At 33.6% G+C, this 16032-nt stretch overlaps 1 protein-coding gene across 1 annotated transcript; it reads right to left on the minus strand.

Annotated features, from left to right (window-relative positions):
* Positions 1-7402: 7402 nt before the first annotated feature.
* On the minus strand, positions 7403-15874 carry LOC117335821 (the record flags this gene model as incomplete). The annotated part of the gene is given in 3 exon segments (XM_033896032.1): positions 7403-8890; positions 11619-12014; positions 15510-15874. Coding segments are annotated over 3 exon segments (621 nt in total). The 3' UTR covers positions 7403-8744.
* Between the last annotated feature and the right edge of the window lie 158 nt (positions 15875-16032).

Consider the following 16032-nt stretch of genomic DNA (forward strand, 5'->3'; position numbering starts at 1 on the left):
ATGTCGACTACTGACACTAAATGTAGCGAGAGATGTAGATTGATATAGATCATTGGAAGGTTTCTGTGTCGATATCATGATCTCATATGGAAATTTTGTATTGCCTTATGCGACATGGAGACAGACCTGTTTGATGTTTGTTGATATGCCCAGTGGTTCCGTCGTCACCACATTGACTCTCATTTTGAGAATGTGACGTAACCCAGACGTGAGCTATATTGTATGGCGTGTGTCGTCTATGAAGCAGAAGAACATTATTCTCCTCCGGAACACCTGGTCGCACTCTCCTTGTATTTTTTAATGGTCTCCATGTAAATCAATATTTTTGTTCATATTTGCCGTCGGTGTTGCTAATATCTAATTTGTCGTTTGTATCTTAATTTGATTTTGTAATCTAAATCCACGAATCGTTATAAAAGTATTGGTAGATAATAAGTTAAGTAAGAAGCATAACAAGTTCAAAATTCAAGTTCAACTATTCATAAGTCTCTAAATTCCCCTTAGATCCGAGTGATGGCATCATTTCTAAGGTATCTCAAGGAGGCAAACACTAACATGCGAGCACACGCACTAACAACACGCATGCAAATCGAGCACAAGGGAATCCGTCCTCAAATGACCATAGTTATTGATAGGACGTCAAACAATACAAAACAAACAAACACCTTAGACTACTAGTTATATTTAAAAGAAACATTCGTGGAATATCGGACTATCTTTATAAAGGTAAATGTATTACTACTAAGTATATCATAATGTGAATGCGAATCAAAAATCTGCTAAAGCCTAGCTCCTACGCATTGCTCACTTATCGTCATTTAGAATGGAATCTTACGCCACCTGATTGTGTCATGTCGTCTCTATATTACAGTAATCTTTATTAGGCTGTAAGACCTTCACAACTGCCACTATCTTACGTAAACGGGTATCTAGGGAAACATTGCCAAAAGAAAAGAACAGACAAAAGAGCAAGTACGGGCAAGAATAGTAGAAAATTAGGACTAGTACGACAGGGACAATAGATCGATATTGGTATCTTCAACGTCACATGTCCCCAGGGAACATAGAAGTTAACAAAAATCGCGGTTCTGCTAGGAGTCTGACATTAATGTCTGTCGTCTTAAGACGCTATTACACTGAGGTACTACATTCCGTTATCTTACAAAAATATACGGGCGGATTTGTTTTGTTATTGAAACGTGTGTAACCGTTATTCTACTGATTGTGTGACTCACGTTTGAGAACGATGCAGTATCGGGCCGTTTTCTTTATATTTTATGCACTTTGGTTGCTGTGCGAGATATTGCAACCGAGGAATAGCTAATTTTGACGTGGTATGTAGAAGACATTGTGATGATGCTTACTGATCGATCGCTGTAGTGATAAACATGGCCCGTATTCATGAAACCAATCTCGTGCCCAAACATGAAATCTTTGTTCAATCCATATTTCTATAAAACGCCTGAAGTATGAAATATCAGTTGAAAAGAAAAACATAAACATTGCAGATAATGTCACACTTGAAGTCTTTCCGACGATCAGATTTTATCACCAAAGTATTTAAGCATGAGAACGGTTCCATGAATTTAGATTCCTTCTAATAGATAACTACGATAAATGATCTCTATTTAATCACAAACAGTACTGAATTATAATTACAGTCAACATGTCAAATGTCACAGAAGAGAGCAGATAAAAGTTACACTGATAGGTAGATACCATTATATAGAGGATCATATACAATGACTTGTCTTACATATGTACAATGGGCATCGAAGCAGGTGACCTTTGCAGACATTTATATAATCAGGTGGTCTTGAGGGCAAGTTTGGCTGTATTACCATTGTGCAATGCCCAAAACCTCCCACGTCAAACTGACTTAATTCCGGTATGGTACTAAACTAACGTTTTGCTATTTATTTTAGCTGAGCGACAGCAATACATGAATATTCTAATGAATTTCCTCGTGGGGATATAATAACTAATGTTGTCTATAGTAGATATCAGATGATAGAATGTTTCATGCTTTTGTTCGTTAGAAAAAACGTAATTAATTGTTTATGAATAATTTGTAGTTTATTAGTGTGCTTCACGTCATTATTGTAACACACTCCCTCTCTTAATTTGATAATGTTTTATTATTAAAAAGCATAACAAAACATTGTAGAACTTGAAATTCAGGGTACTACAGACTCGTCAATATCAATGGCTTATCTCGATCTTTACTTGCAACGTAACCAACAGGGACAGCTTACAACTAAGATGATTTGCGTGATGATTTCAATCCCAATTCAATTTATATCTAGTAATATCCCTGCTTCCCCTACCTATGGTGTCAACATGTCAGAAATGAATCTGCATTCAAGGGCTTGTTCCGATTATCACGATTTTCGTTAAACCTCCCTCACACTCGGGCATTCATGCGATATGAAGTCAGAGGTCTTCGGTACGTGTTGATATGCCTAGTGGTTCCGTTATCACCGCAGCTAATTTACATTTTGAGAATGTGACTTAACCCGGATTTGACCCAGAGTTGTGTGATGGATGTTGTCGATTAAACAAAAGGCGCTTACTCTGCCTAAACACCTGGTCTTATTCTCCTTATACTTTTCCAAGTGTCATGCAAATCTTGATTTTTGTTCATATTTTGCTGTCATTTTGATGATTTAAATTTCGAATTACGGTTTCGTCGGTGAGTATACTAGCGACGACCAAACCGGTGGAATTCCAAAAGGGAAGCCATGGAAGTATTACTGATTAACGTTACCCTAAAGATAAAGGAAACATTTGTCGTTAGATAATGATAAGATAAACTCTATGTCTTCTATACAGCTGAAGACATTTTGATATTTAAAATATGCATTGAATGTTATTGGTGAATCCTCTGATAGGAGGAAAGCAACGCAACAAAAAACAAACTTTGGTTTATATGACAAAAGTGTTTTAATATATTAAACTTTCTTTTTAAAACACTTTTTAAAGCTCAATTTTTTTGTATAAAGACTAAAGAATTTTTGAAAACACTCTGATTTGTGAAAAAGTATGTCATCAAAGCTCAATTCCGGTTTTTTTTTTTTTATTATTATTTAAGTCAGTCTCTGGTATTGAGAGAAAAAAGCTTTTGTTAATGGTATTTAATTAAACATGGTAATTGATCACCTGAATTTGGGAAATATCAATTAATGATCAAAAGAAAATCCTAAGTGGGCTTTTTAAAGACTTCTTATCATCAATTAGTATTGCTAATGAGGAAGTTTTGATTTCTATTTACTATCGAAAGAATACACGGAAGAAATATATACATTATAGCAAACAGCACCGCACCACTGTAGGAATCCATCGATCCAAGAACCTTCTCATTATAAAGCAGGGAGCTGATTACGCTACCCATCAAGATACTGGTTTAATTAATACTTTATAATAATGTTAGAGGAGGCATATTATAGAAACATGAAATATGCGCTGTATTTTCACTATATAAACCTTGTAAGCTTGAATGTCAGCAAACAATGCAGGTTATACCTCGTGACTTGATTTATTTACCTCAATTTACATTAAGTAAATTATTTAATAAAACGTCAATAAAAGTAAGTAGACTTTTAAATAGTCATAAACTTATGGATCTAACTTGTATTTTGATTAATTTATGATATCATAATGCAATGCAGCATGAAAGTAAATTGCTTAAATGCGAAGCTTTCACGGACAATACTTTCATAACCAAATTAATCTTAAAGGTATTAACTACCTGTATTTAAAATATTTTCTTTAATAATAGCACATTCAAAAGTTGTATAAACACATTTACCTTGTGTAATCTACGTTCAAAATTAGTTTTTGTAACACCCACTTTCTCCGCGACAAAGGAAGAAAAGAGTTCCTGCATTTCATTAATTTTATTTATATAATCTCGTAATATTTTATTCATTACTGTTAAATTGTCATAATGATAATAATTTGATATTGATATTGAGATAAGGTGTGCAAATATTTACATATATTTAATACGCGACACTAGGCCACGTTCTAGACTCAAGCTATTCAGAAATATCGATATAGAGACAGAAGTAGTTGTGAATGCTACTGTACTAATGACTGACAATAAGTGAGGTCTAACTTCTTAATTAATATACAATTTTGACTGAAATCTTTAATATTTTGATTAAATAACTTTCGAATGGTTATGTATGGTAGATAGTGATTGGAGAACTAAACATGTAAAAATCGTATACATCCTATGTAAATGAAAATTGTTTACAAACTGTATGAATCCGCGATTCTTACAAAAAAAAACATTTGTTTTTATACCCTTATGAAGCTAAAAGATATTGACATCGAAACTTATATTTGATTTCTGAAACTGTACTTCAAATCTAAAATACTTTTTTATGTACAATGCTACTCAATGGTCGTATTGTGACGTCACGTTTTTCATGCCATTTACATTTTTATTTTTTTTTCATTCACGAAATGAAATGTATTTGTTCAACATTCATGAGGTCATAACAACATTGCTTTCTGGACTTGTTCAATGAATCGCGTTAGCGACTCATGGAAAATATGTCCAGAAAGTCAATGTTGTTATGACTTCATGAATGCTGAAAAAAATAATTTCATTCCTTACATTATTTTTGATATAATCTGTTAAAGCGCTCAATAATAACAGCAACAAAAACATGCATTTTTTCATCTTTTAACCTGGGAGTGGCGTCGAGGAGAGAGAACAGCCGCTTTCGTGGGAGAGTGTCAGACAGTTCTTGACACGGTCTTAGCAACCGTCATAACAACAAAAGTTCCATATACAACATTTATTCTGCAATATTTTTGGAGCGAGTTTTATGTTTAGAACATTTAAAACACCATAACAACTTTGAACTTACGTAAACAATACATAAATCGCGTTTATTAAAAACACTATGAGAAGACGATGAAATCCAACGTCGAAGAGGTAACGCGGTCCCCGACATTACTACACACTTTGATGCGGCTAATGTTGTTATGAAAAATGAATGCAGTTATCCCCAATGCTACTGAATGTAAATAAAGAGGTATGAAGAGAAAACCTCAACCAATCAGAAAACTGCATTCTGCATACAAACAATGGAAAATTGTATATACATGTAAATGATAAGAGAGACCAGGTATTCTGAATCAGTACTATTCTGTCACTAAATGAGTGAAGCCGAGACATAGTTAAGTAGGAAAAGCTTTTTGTAAGGAGTGTGGTCAAGAGTCAGGCCCTGGTTTCATCAACGTTCTTTTACGTAAAGGACCTATGAGATGTTTCCTCAGAAGAAAAGCATCGTCTGTTCTAATTGATATAACAATTTGATGTTTAGTGAAAAAGGTATGAGACTTTCTTCTATCTGGTATATTGCGTGAGCAATGCGAATTTTGTATGTTGAAAATTCGTAGGTTGGCATTATCGGCACGATGATAATGAGTTGACGGAAAACAATCGTCAACATACCATTTATTACGATTATGACATCGAAAATAAAGGTGCAAGATCTTGTTTTTTATAATTCATATTTAGAGTTGTTTTCCTGAAAACTAGACATATATTTTTCACGTGAATATCATTGGTCCTATAAATTTAACTTTAAAATATATTGGTTCTGAAGGGAAAAATGATCTAAGGAACTTTCCTTAAACTCCGAAATTCTGTCCTGTAAACAAATTGTAAGTTAATGAGTTCCATTAAGCTAATTATTGAACGTTGATCAAACAGGAGTCAGACGAATGCCTTCGTGCTAAAAAGATCAGTTTTAATTGATATCATTACATATAATACCGCTATCTACCGCATGCCCAAGGGATAATTGACGATATAAACGATATTTAGTTTCGATATCCATCCGTCATTCTCTTAAAACTTAATCACATAATCTAGTGTATATTACACTGACGTATTTATGTTACAGAGAACAGCATTACCACGAGATCATTCTGAGGAGTATGCATAAAGGCCATGCTTTGTATCGTATATTGTGTTATCATGGATTACTAGTGGCCTTCCCAGCGTTATATGTAACCCTATCATGGCATAAATCTCTTATCAAAATAATGTCCTGACCATTACCCGTTGAAGAAGGAATGCATCTAATGTAGCCTTTGGACTGAATACATGTGTTTAATACCGTGAAAGAAATAACGAATTAAAGTGTATGTTACTGTATCATGACATGAATATCTTATCAAACCCATTTCATGGCCATTAATGCGGAAAATATTCATTATTAACAAGCCTTCTGTAATAACTGTTTTATATGCCCATCGATTTTATAGCAATGCAATTAAATAAGCTAAAAGTTTTTTTTTATAAAGAGAAAAACAATGAAATATCAGTAAACTTAACTGATGTAGTAAAAACGTTATTTTCTTTTTTGAAATCAATTAAAACTGTATACTGTAGCTTAAAATGAAGAAAAGCGAAAAGAAGCTGCAAGTCTGCCACAGATTGCTCAAACCTATAAATTGGAAGCTGTTGTAATTTTTAGCGGAAACGGTACATGTACTTCGTTGTGAGGCCCAAATGTAATACAGAAATAAACTCGTTCATTCAATCCTCGTCGTCGTTATATCTAGATATCTATATAATTGCTACCAAGCATATTGCAATCGGGACTTATTTACTGTAAGGATAATTTAAGTATATTTCCGTAGTAGGAAAATATTAGCATTACTAACCAATGACATTTATCACGTTAGAGCGAACATTTCATTATATATACTTACCTGATGATCGATATAGCTCGTCGATTCTATCTCTACCTATTCTACAGTAAATACACTGCCTGTATACTGTATTGTACCTCTCTGGGCTCCAGTTAAAGTGAGGATACAAAATGGTCTCTTATTGTGTCTCTACATGTATGTTGTACTTTGTTTTACTTTTTTACTGTCTTGTACCACACTTTTTTTTAAATTAGAGTTATATTCTTGTACTGATTTGTAAATACCGAATGTACACGTTATCTTCTCTCATATTTTGATTTTTTTTTCTTTTTCTCTTTTTTTAATTCCTAATATTTTGTACATCTGTTTCTGTGTTCTTGGTAAATGTGGTTTATCTACTTATTTTCCCTCCCTATTGCTATGTTACGTACTGTAAATAAAATAGTTCTTATCAATTAAATCAATTAATCAATTAAAACAGTTTTTAGTTCTGTAAGGTACTTCTACTTGTAATATGAAATGATTTTAACGGACATATTACATTCTGAGAGTGTTAAGCTTTAAAGCAAAATATGCCAGTTGGCATCCGATATTTAATCGTTCCTGCAGAGTTAATTATGCGTCATACGTAAAGCACGCCAATCTGAGGCAGTAATTGTTGTCTACTTTCACTTTAATCAAACAACCACAGATGAAATATAGTTCCTGAACTTTAACTCGGTCAGAATTCGATAATTAGTATCTTTATTTTCTCCCATAATCACATACAATAACGACATAACATGTATTAATATACATTTTACATACACCAAGGTACACATTTACCATCAATTTTCAATGTTTACTGTCGTGTTCAAAGAAAGAGGTGATAAACATTGAACAGCCAATCAACACTACCAACAATTACCAATCGATTTGTAGCAGTGTTGACGTATTTAACGTTCATCAATAACTTAGTTTGTAATATTCAGTTTCTTCTTAATTAATCAACACACAATATCAATTCAAAGTCTAATCAATACACATACATACAATGATCTATACATCTAAATATTTGATTTAATAGCACCGTACTTATTCTTGTTGTTATTGTTAATATTCTATGTGATAATCATTTTGTGCTGTTTTGTGGAATCATATACGATTCATTTTATGTTGTTTTAAAGTCTTCTTGAGTGGTTCCAATATTTGGACTATGGTCTTGTAGTTTAACGAAGGCAGCAGCTATTCTATAATGTGATATTTTATATTCCTCTGTTTCATAAACTTGAGTCACGAGGTCACGTGTTAATGTCACTCCAAAAGAAAAAAAAAACAGAAAAACTACAGGATATAATATGAAATTAAGTGAATCGTGCGACTTATATAACCCATTAGTTAAATTGATTCAAGTTACGATTTGCCAATGTAGAATTCATCATTCTCACAAATTACACTGATTCGGGATGGTATTGGAATGCATTTCATTTCTGTATCCATGCGTTACGGGTTATGGATCGTACATTTCAGTATAATAAAATTGAATACCTCATTGGAATCATCGGGTAACTTTGGTAGCTTATATGTTAAATTGACTCAGATAAACATTCATTATTCAGGACCAAGTTCGTGTGTTAGTCGACATTCTATCGATCTATTCATGCTTTCAATAATTCCGTTTGTAAAGTTGGATCCTGTTTCGGAATGACACCTAATCGATGGAGCGTTACACTGGCGGTAGCAACAACCGTCATGCTATAATGTGAAATGTGTCAATGTGTCTGCTAAATCCCATATACCGTTAAAGTGTGTGTAGGTGACAGTAAATCTTGGCACTTTAGCATACCTAAGGGGATATCCTTAACTTCCGTATATCGAATTATTGTCATTCTACACCATCTCTTCAATTCCTCATTCTGTTGAGACAAACACCCATTAAGAAGAATCCTATGAGACACTGGGTCTTTATTAATGGAATCTGGTGTGGGAATATGTCATAAATATAATTATATCGGTTAGCGATGCGGGTATGTAAACATATCATACAGGTGCACCATCTTTTGGTCTGGATCTCTGGTGTGTTTTCATCATACACGTGCACCGTCGGCCATCTTTTGGTCTGGACTTCTGGTGTGTTTTAAAATATCCATTAAAACAACAAAACAAAACGCTGCTAATATGAATACCCCGGCACCAATAGCCACGAGATCCTGGGTATCCAGAACATAAAAATCTGGAAAAAGATACAGAAAAAAGACATCGGTTACAATTCAATCACGTAAAACATTTTAACCGATATACTTGATACATTAAACACGAGTTATATAAGGCAACACGAGTTATGTCCCCTATCAACAGTTTGTCATTCTGTTGTTGTTGGATTTTTCGACAATGTAGTGCATGTGTTAATTATCAATTTGCTATCGCTAGAGTTAAAGCTGCTTTATGGTTAAATTTGACTCATTATATTTGATTACATTTTAAGGCTACATTCTGAGTATTTGAAATGTACTTCAATTATTTATGATGTTTATGTGTTTAATTTACATTTTATTGACATAAAGTTTTCTTGTATTTATATATTTACAATGTATTAATTATAATTGTATATACCGGTAAGTTTGATGCAGGTTTAGGGAAGTCGTGAATTGTATTTATTTTGTATATTTTACATATAATGCATTAAATATGCCATCATTATTCGACATAACCGGTTATTGTTGGGCCAAAACAGGCAATTTGGTTAAATAGACATGTAACTTGATAAGAGGGTTCTTATGCGACACACTGATCAATGGAAATGGAGGGAAACGACCAGGTAAATGGTGGTTTTAGAGAAATAACCGGATTTGTTGTAGCTCGACTGTGTGACTACCAGGTTAGTTGTGATTCTAGAGAAACAACTGGATATGTGGTAGCTCGACAGGTGGACTACCAGGTCAGACGGGATTGCATAGTATGACAGCTATAGTGGCTTGGTAGTAGTACTACTACATAAGCGATGTCTCTGTATAAGGGGAACCAGAGGATATATAATTAAATAATAGGGTTATCGGTATAGTGAGAAGACAACATAGGTGGCAGCTTGATCAGTGGTGGATGTAGGTTAACGAAAGTTGATTAAGGTAGATTGTGATAACAAAAGTGTGATAAAGGTGGATTGTGTTAACGGAAGTTTGATAAAGGTGGACGTGTTAGCGAAAGTTTGATAAAGGTGGGTTGTGTTAACGAAAGTTTGATAAAGTGAATTGTGTTAACGAAAGTTTGATAAAGGTGGGTTGTGTTAGCGAAAGTTTGATAAAGGTGGGTTGTGTTAACGAAAGTTTGATAAAGGTTGGTTGTGTTAACAAAAATTTCATATAGGTGGATTGTGTTAACGAAAGTTTATAAAGGTGCATTGTGTTAACGAAAGTTTGATATGGTGAGTTGTGTTAACGAAATTTGATAAAGGTGCATTGTGTGAACGAAAGTTTGATAAAGGTGGATCGTGTTAGTGAAAGTTTGATAAAGATCGGCTGTGTTAACGAAAGTTTGATAAATAGAGGATTGTGTTAACGGAAGTTTGAAAAAGGTGGATCGTGTTAGCGAAAGTTTGATATGGTGGATTATGTTCACGAAAGTTTGATAAAGTGAATTGTGTTAACGAAAGTTTGATAAAGGTTGGTTGTGTTAACAAAAGTTTGATAAAGCTGCAATGTGTTAACGAAAGTTTGATAAAGGTGCATTGTGTTGACGAAAGTTTGATAAAGGTGCATTGTGTTAACGAAAGTTTGATAAAGGTAGATTGTGTTAACGAAAGTTTGATAAAGGTGCATTGTGTTGACGAAAGTTTGATAAAGGTGCATTGTGTTAACGAAAGTTTGATAAAGGTAGATTGTGTTAACGAAAGTTTGATAAAGGTGCATTGTGTTGACGAAAGTTTGATAAAGATCGGCTGTGTTAACGAAAGTTTGATAAAGGTAGATTGTGTTGACGAAAGTTTGATAAAGGTGCAATGTGTTAACGAAGGTTTGATAAAGGTGCATTGTGTTAACGAAAGTTTGATAAAGGTGGATTGTGTTAACGAAAGTTTGATAAAGGTGCATTGTGTTAACGAAAGTATGATAAAGTGATATTTTGATCAATAAATGATTTTAAATCTTATTTTTCTTACTTCTGTGGCTAGATCAATTATTGTCATTATTGCTTTGGAGACAGTCCATTTATGTATGCTCAACTCTTTTTAATTATTCAAATATTACTATATCGTTCCATTTTAATTATGACTTTTTGTAAAGCTAGTACAATTTACTTGAAAACACAATAAGAATTTTTCATTTAAATATTTCGGGGAAAAAACAGATGTCAAAAGCCGTCAATATTCAAAACGTCATGATCGGTATTTTAATGAGATAGGGAAGTAGATAAAAAATGAAATCATGGTCAAAGGCGAAGTTATTAAATAATGTTATCATGGTATATATATATATATCCCCTTTCTGCGTGTGAAGATAAGACGTTAGTACAAGCGTTTAAACAGTATGAACCCATTACCTTAAGATTACATTATCTATGCTTCCATTATAAAGCTGTATGGACATTACAGGACTAAGATTGTTTTTATTAATAAGCATAAATCTGGGAATCGTTTATAAAGGCTTGGCTAAGGCTGCCGTAAGACTCAAATTAATATTTGGGAGAAGATTAAAAAGTGCTCATGCTATGATTTTGTTGTCAGTGTAAAGAAATATGTAATACGACGTAATATCGATTTTTCAGTGAAAAAGCATAATAAATTAACGTACATTGTATGTAAATCCTTAATAATATATCTTTTTTATATGCTTGTATTAGTTTAAAAGATAATGTGAAAGCTTCAACCTTGCACATGTGTTACTAATAAAAACAACAACCGTGTGTTAAGCCAAGGTATCTTATCAAAAGATACAATAAAGCTATCTAAGTCATATCAACATACTAACCTTTTGAAAAGAGTTTGTTGGTAGAATCGTTCAAATTGTATTCACAAAGGACTGCTGTTTCTTCCTGACATTTTCTTGTATGTCTTGAAATATTCCAATCTCCTCCCAGTTTCATAAAATCGCAATTTTTCTCTTCATCAGTCGTTCGCTTGCTTATTTTTATTTCATTATTATCGCGGTATCTTCTCGTCCAAAATTGAAATGATGAATTTGTGAAAGTTAAATGAAGGTACTGAAAAGCTGAAGTCACGTCAACGTCAATGTCCATATATGGAATGTTGCTTCCTTCCCTCTTGCATAATTGTTCAGCGTGTGCAAAGTCATGGAATTCTGGGTAAAATTTTAAGCATTTCCGGCGTGGAATGTCGATAGACCAATGTGGGGATGGGCAACCATCTGTAATGACAAAGTAAATACGTTCTATTTCAAAAAGGAGTCAGAACAGTTTCGTGTAAACAAATACCACACACGTTTGATTATAATTGCTTTCTAACCAAAGTGAAGTGATGGCACTTATCACTTAAAGTTCCAGGATTGTTTCTCTTGAACACTATACGCCATCAAAGGTTACAATTCTTAATGGAAGCAACCAATTAAAATAGTCCACTTTACGTTTCAATCCTCTATGAACTAACTGGAACGATAGGAATAAAAACCTCAAATATGTGTTTTAATTTTGTCGGTAAACAAACGGCTGTTACACATTCTCGGAGTATGGTTCTCGGAGTACGGTTTTATCAATGTAAAACAAACATAACCAATCGGTATTTTACTAACGTACTTTTCATGTTTTAGCTGATCCTACTTTAAATACATCAACTAACGAAAGTTAAAAATAAAATGATTTAACACAAAACCCATTCATTTAAATCCTTGAATTGTGTTTAATGTCTAAATTTGAAATTATACAGATGGTTTCATTCCTCGGTTGATGTGTTGGAACTAATTACCATAGTTTGCTGTTTTATCGACACTTGTGAAGCATGTGGTTTAAAAATGTTGCCGTACGTTGCATGTTCGACATTTTAGTGATTTGTACGAGAAGCACACCTGTCAGCTTCTTTGGACAAACCCCTACTGTATGCTACTGTAACACGTTATTTTACATTGAATATATATAGTATGATTCAAAACCCTTTAATGCATGATTCAAAACCCTTTTAATGCATGATTCAAAACCCTTCTGTATGCTACTGTAACACGTTATTTTACATTGAATATATATGGTATGATTCAAAGCCCTTCTTATGTTACCTCCAAACCCTACTGTATGCTACCGTAACATGTTATTTTACATTGTACAATGTATATATATATGGTATGATTCAAAGCCATATTATATGCTACCGTAAAATTTGTAAATTTGACAGTCATACATTATCTAAAACACGATTTCTCGAATTATATAAGTCCCTGGCATGAAGCATGTATTGGGTGATCATATTCAACGTATTTTACCTAAAAGATCGTATGGTGTGTCTTCTTTAGGGAGGAAGCTTTAAGATTTATTATCTAATTATCTATTGATAAGCAAAAACAGAGCTCCTCCATACGCCCAGTATTGTCAATAGTAAATTATCATTACACACGTATGGCACTTAAGTATACTGTACATCACACGTAGTTCAATTGTTTGAGAGGCGTCAGATTTCTACAGGCGTATCATTTTATACTGCTTTATCAATGAGGATCAATGAAAGTGTACAGAGGTTGACAAACATTTGTGTAAGCTCATCAACGTAGGCTTTCCAGTCATGTTTGAACAGCTTTCATTAGTTAATTCTAACATGGCAAAATGTATTAGCAGACGAATGGAATTAATCTTTAAAAGTACTGTCTGTGAATCTGACATAATTTTATACATGTATTTGTGATGTTGATACTCTAATACCAAATGTAGACTATATGAGTTCCGTGTTACCATGGACACTGACTCATTACATGTAATACAAATACCAGATCTATGATCCAGAAAGCATTGGTAGCTTGATAAAAAAAAACCAGCTAACTCAGTCGATATCTTCTATAACAATGACGATCAAGATTTATTTTCAATTTAACACATTGGGTTGTTTTCAAAGGAAATGTTTTCTCTCTTTTTGTGTGTGTTATGTACAATGTAAGTACCTTACCATACATTTATCTAATCATAAGAGACTCTAAAGTATAGGACAGATAGAAGTATATAACAGTTAAACGATAGGACCACATTTAATTATCACTTATAAACCAAGAAAGTTGACAATGCTTTAATTAATTAGGCCTGTCTACCTGGTACGACATATTGTAGGTAATGTTATTATATCCAGGTATATACCATCACTGGAGCACGTGCTCTCTACAGCTTTCCGTCATTATCATAGATCTATCACCAGATAGACAGTACATACCAGTAAAATCGATAACACCACTGACATGCTATAGACAGTCAAAATTACTATTCTTTATACACATAGTATAGAAAACCGTCCAAGATTTACCAACGTGCTTCGTTAAGGATAAACCTGAGTACCTATGGGTTCATAAATGTTTTTATTCGTTTAATGATTAATTTGGGTTTTTTTGTTCATGAAAGTGCGTACCTCCAGTAACCACAAAGTATCCTAATCAGATACACCAGTGAAATCCGAAATTGACACTCTCAATGAGAAATATTCAAAAAGTTCTCTTCATTTTTGTGATTATATATATAGATATAGTAAGCTGCAGCTGTCTATTTGAATTATTACCACTTGGCGTCCTAATCAAATTACACTGGTTACACATGGTCTACGACCTCAGCGAAACATGACAAAATCTGGATTATGTAAACTGCATTTAGGCATAGCGAGACATTTTCACTACAGTAGCAATACTTAGAAACTGTTTAAAAAATGTGATCCATCGACAGTATTTCACAGATAGTATTATATGATCCATGAATGTCACAAAATTGTATTTTTTAGTATGAAGAGTAGTTTCTAAATGTCATTGAATCGCATATACAAATATTGTGCTGCATATATTAACAGATTCTACTACCCCGAGTTTCATCAGACCACAACATCAGACGTTAGACATTTTGACGGATATACGTCTTGCCAAAACCAGACATATTTCCATCACAAAGTATAGCGTTTGGTATCGGGACCAGGAGAGGCTATACCAAACCATGTACATTTGCTGTGTTGACTAGTAGTATACCGTACACTGTAGGTCTCATCAGATACTAATTAGTGACGTCCAGGACGCACACGTTTTGATACATACAACCTCCCTGTTATTCTGAAATCCGGAAACGATATACTTGAAATTTGATTTATAAACTAGGCTAGCGGATCGGACCTGAAGCAATGTCATAAAAACAGTTTATATATAAATTGTAGGGGGGAAGCATGGTTATCGTTGATGTAGTTATTATAATGATTCTATTACTCTAGAAATTACAATACTATAACCATTACAATACTGTAGCAGTTACAATACTTTTACAATTACAATGCTACAACATTTACAATACTACAACAATTACATTACTACAACAATTATAATGCTATAGCCATTTACAATATCATAACAATTACAATATCATAACAATTACAATACCATAACAATTACAATACCATAACAATGACAATATCATAAATTACTCAAATATGTAAACTGCACATGCACTTTTGATGCATGTATGTTTAATCAATTTGGATAAACTGGCCCTGATGATATGAAACCAGTCTATATAATACTGAATCCTAGATTAGAAGTCCGCGTGACATGAAAAAATCGTGTATATACAATAATCTTCATAAACATATATCTGAAAGTAATGAAGAAAGTTGACATCCTCATATATTTGACCGTAAAATAAATCGTATACATAACATCTTAAACAAAATCAAATAAATGACATACCTTGTCTTTGGAAATGTCCAAGTGTCGTCACAAAGAAATTACACAGGTGTAAAACCTGTATTAGGATGTTCTTTTCCATGTTCTCTATTCCACTGCGCCTCCGTGTCCCTGTATTACTAGGCTCCTAATCACGTGCTTTCATTCTACAAACTAAAAAATAAACATTTGAAGAACGAAGATATACCCACGCGTTTGTTTTATCAGGCATTGAAGGTCACCACGCCTACAAATGTTAAACCCCGTTGGAATTTTGTAATCTAAGACCCAGACTTGTTCCTGTTTGTCTGTTTGTAACATTGAAAACTATCGCTATGCACCCACAGCCACTGCTGTGGTTTATAATATGACCAGGAACATGTGTGAAGCACACCCGATACGACTGAGGTTATACGTTTCAAGCGGTATTGTGTTAGTGGGGTTAGCCGCTAGGAAGCGTAACACGGGATACCGTGTATACCGTGCGGTATTGGTGTTAACACTTCAAGCAGAACACGGGATGGATACTGGGATGTTGAACTCTTCA

This window comes from Pecten maximus, chromosome 10, assembly GCF_902652985.1.
Source record: "Pecten maximus chromosome 10, xPecMax1.1, whole genome shotgun sequence".
Classification (NCBI taxonomy): Eukaryota; Metazoa; Mollusca; class Bivalvia; order Pectinida; family Pectinidae; genus Pecten; species Pecten maximus.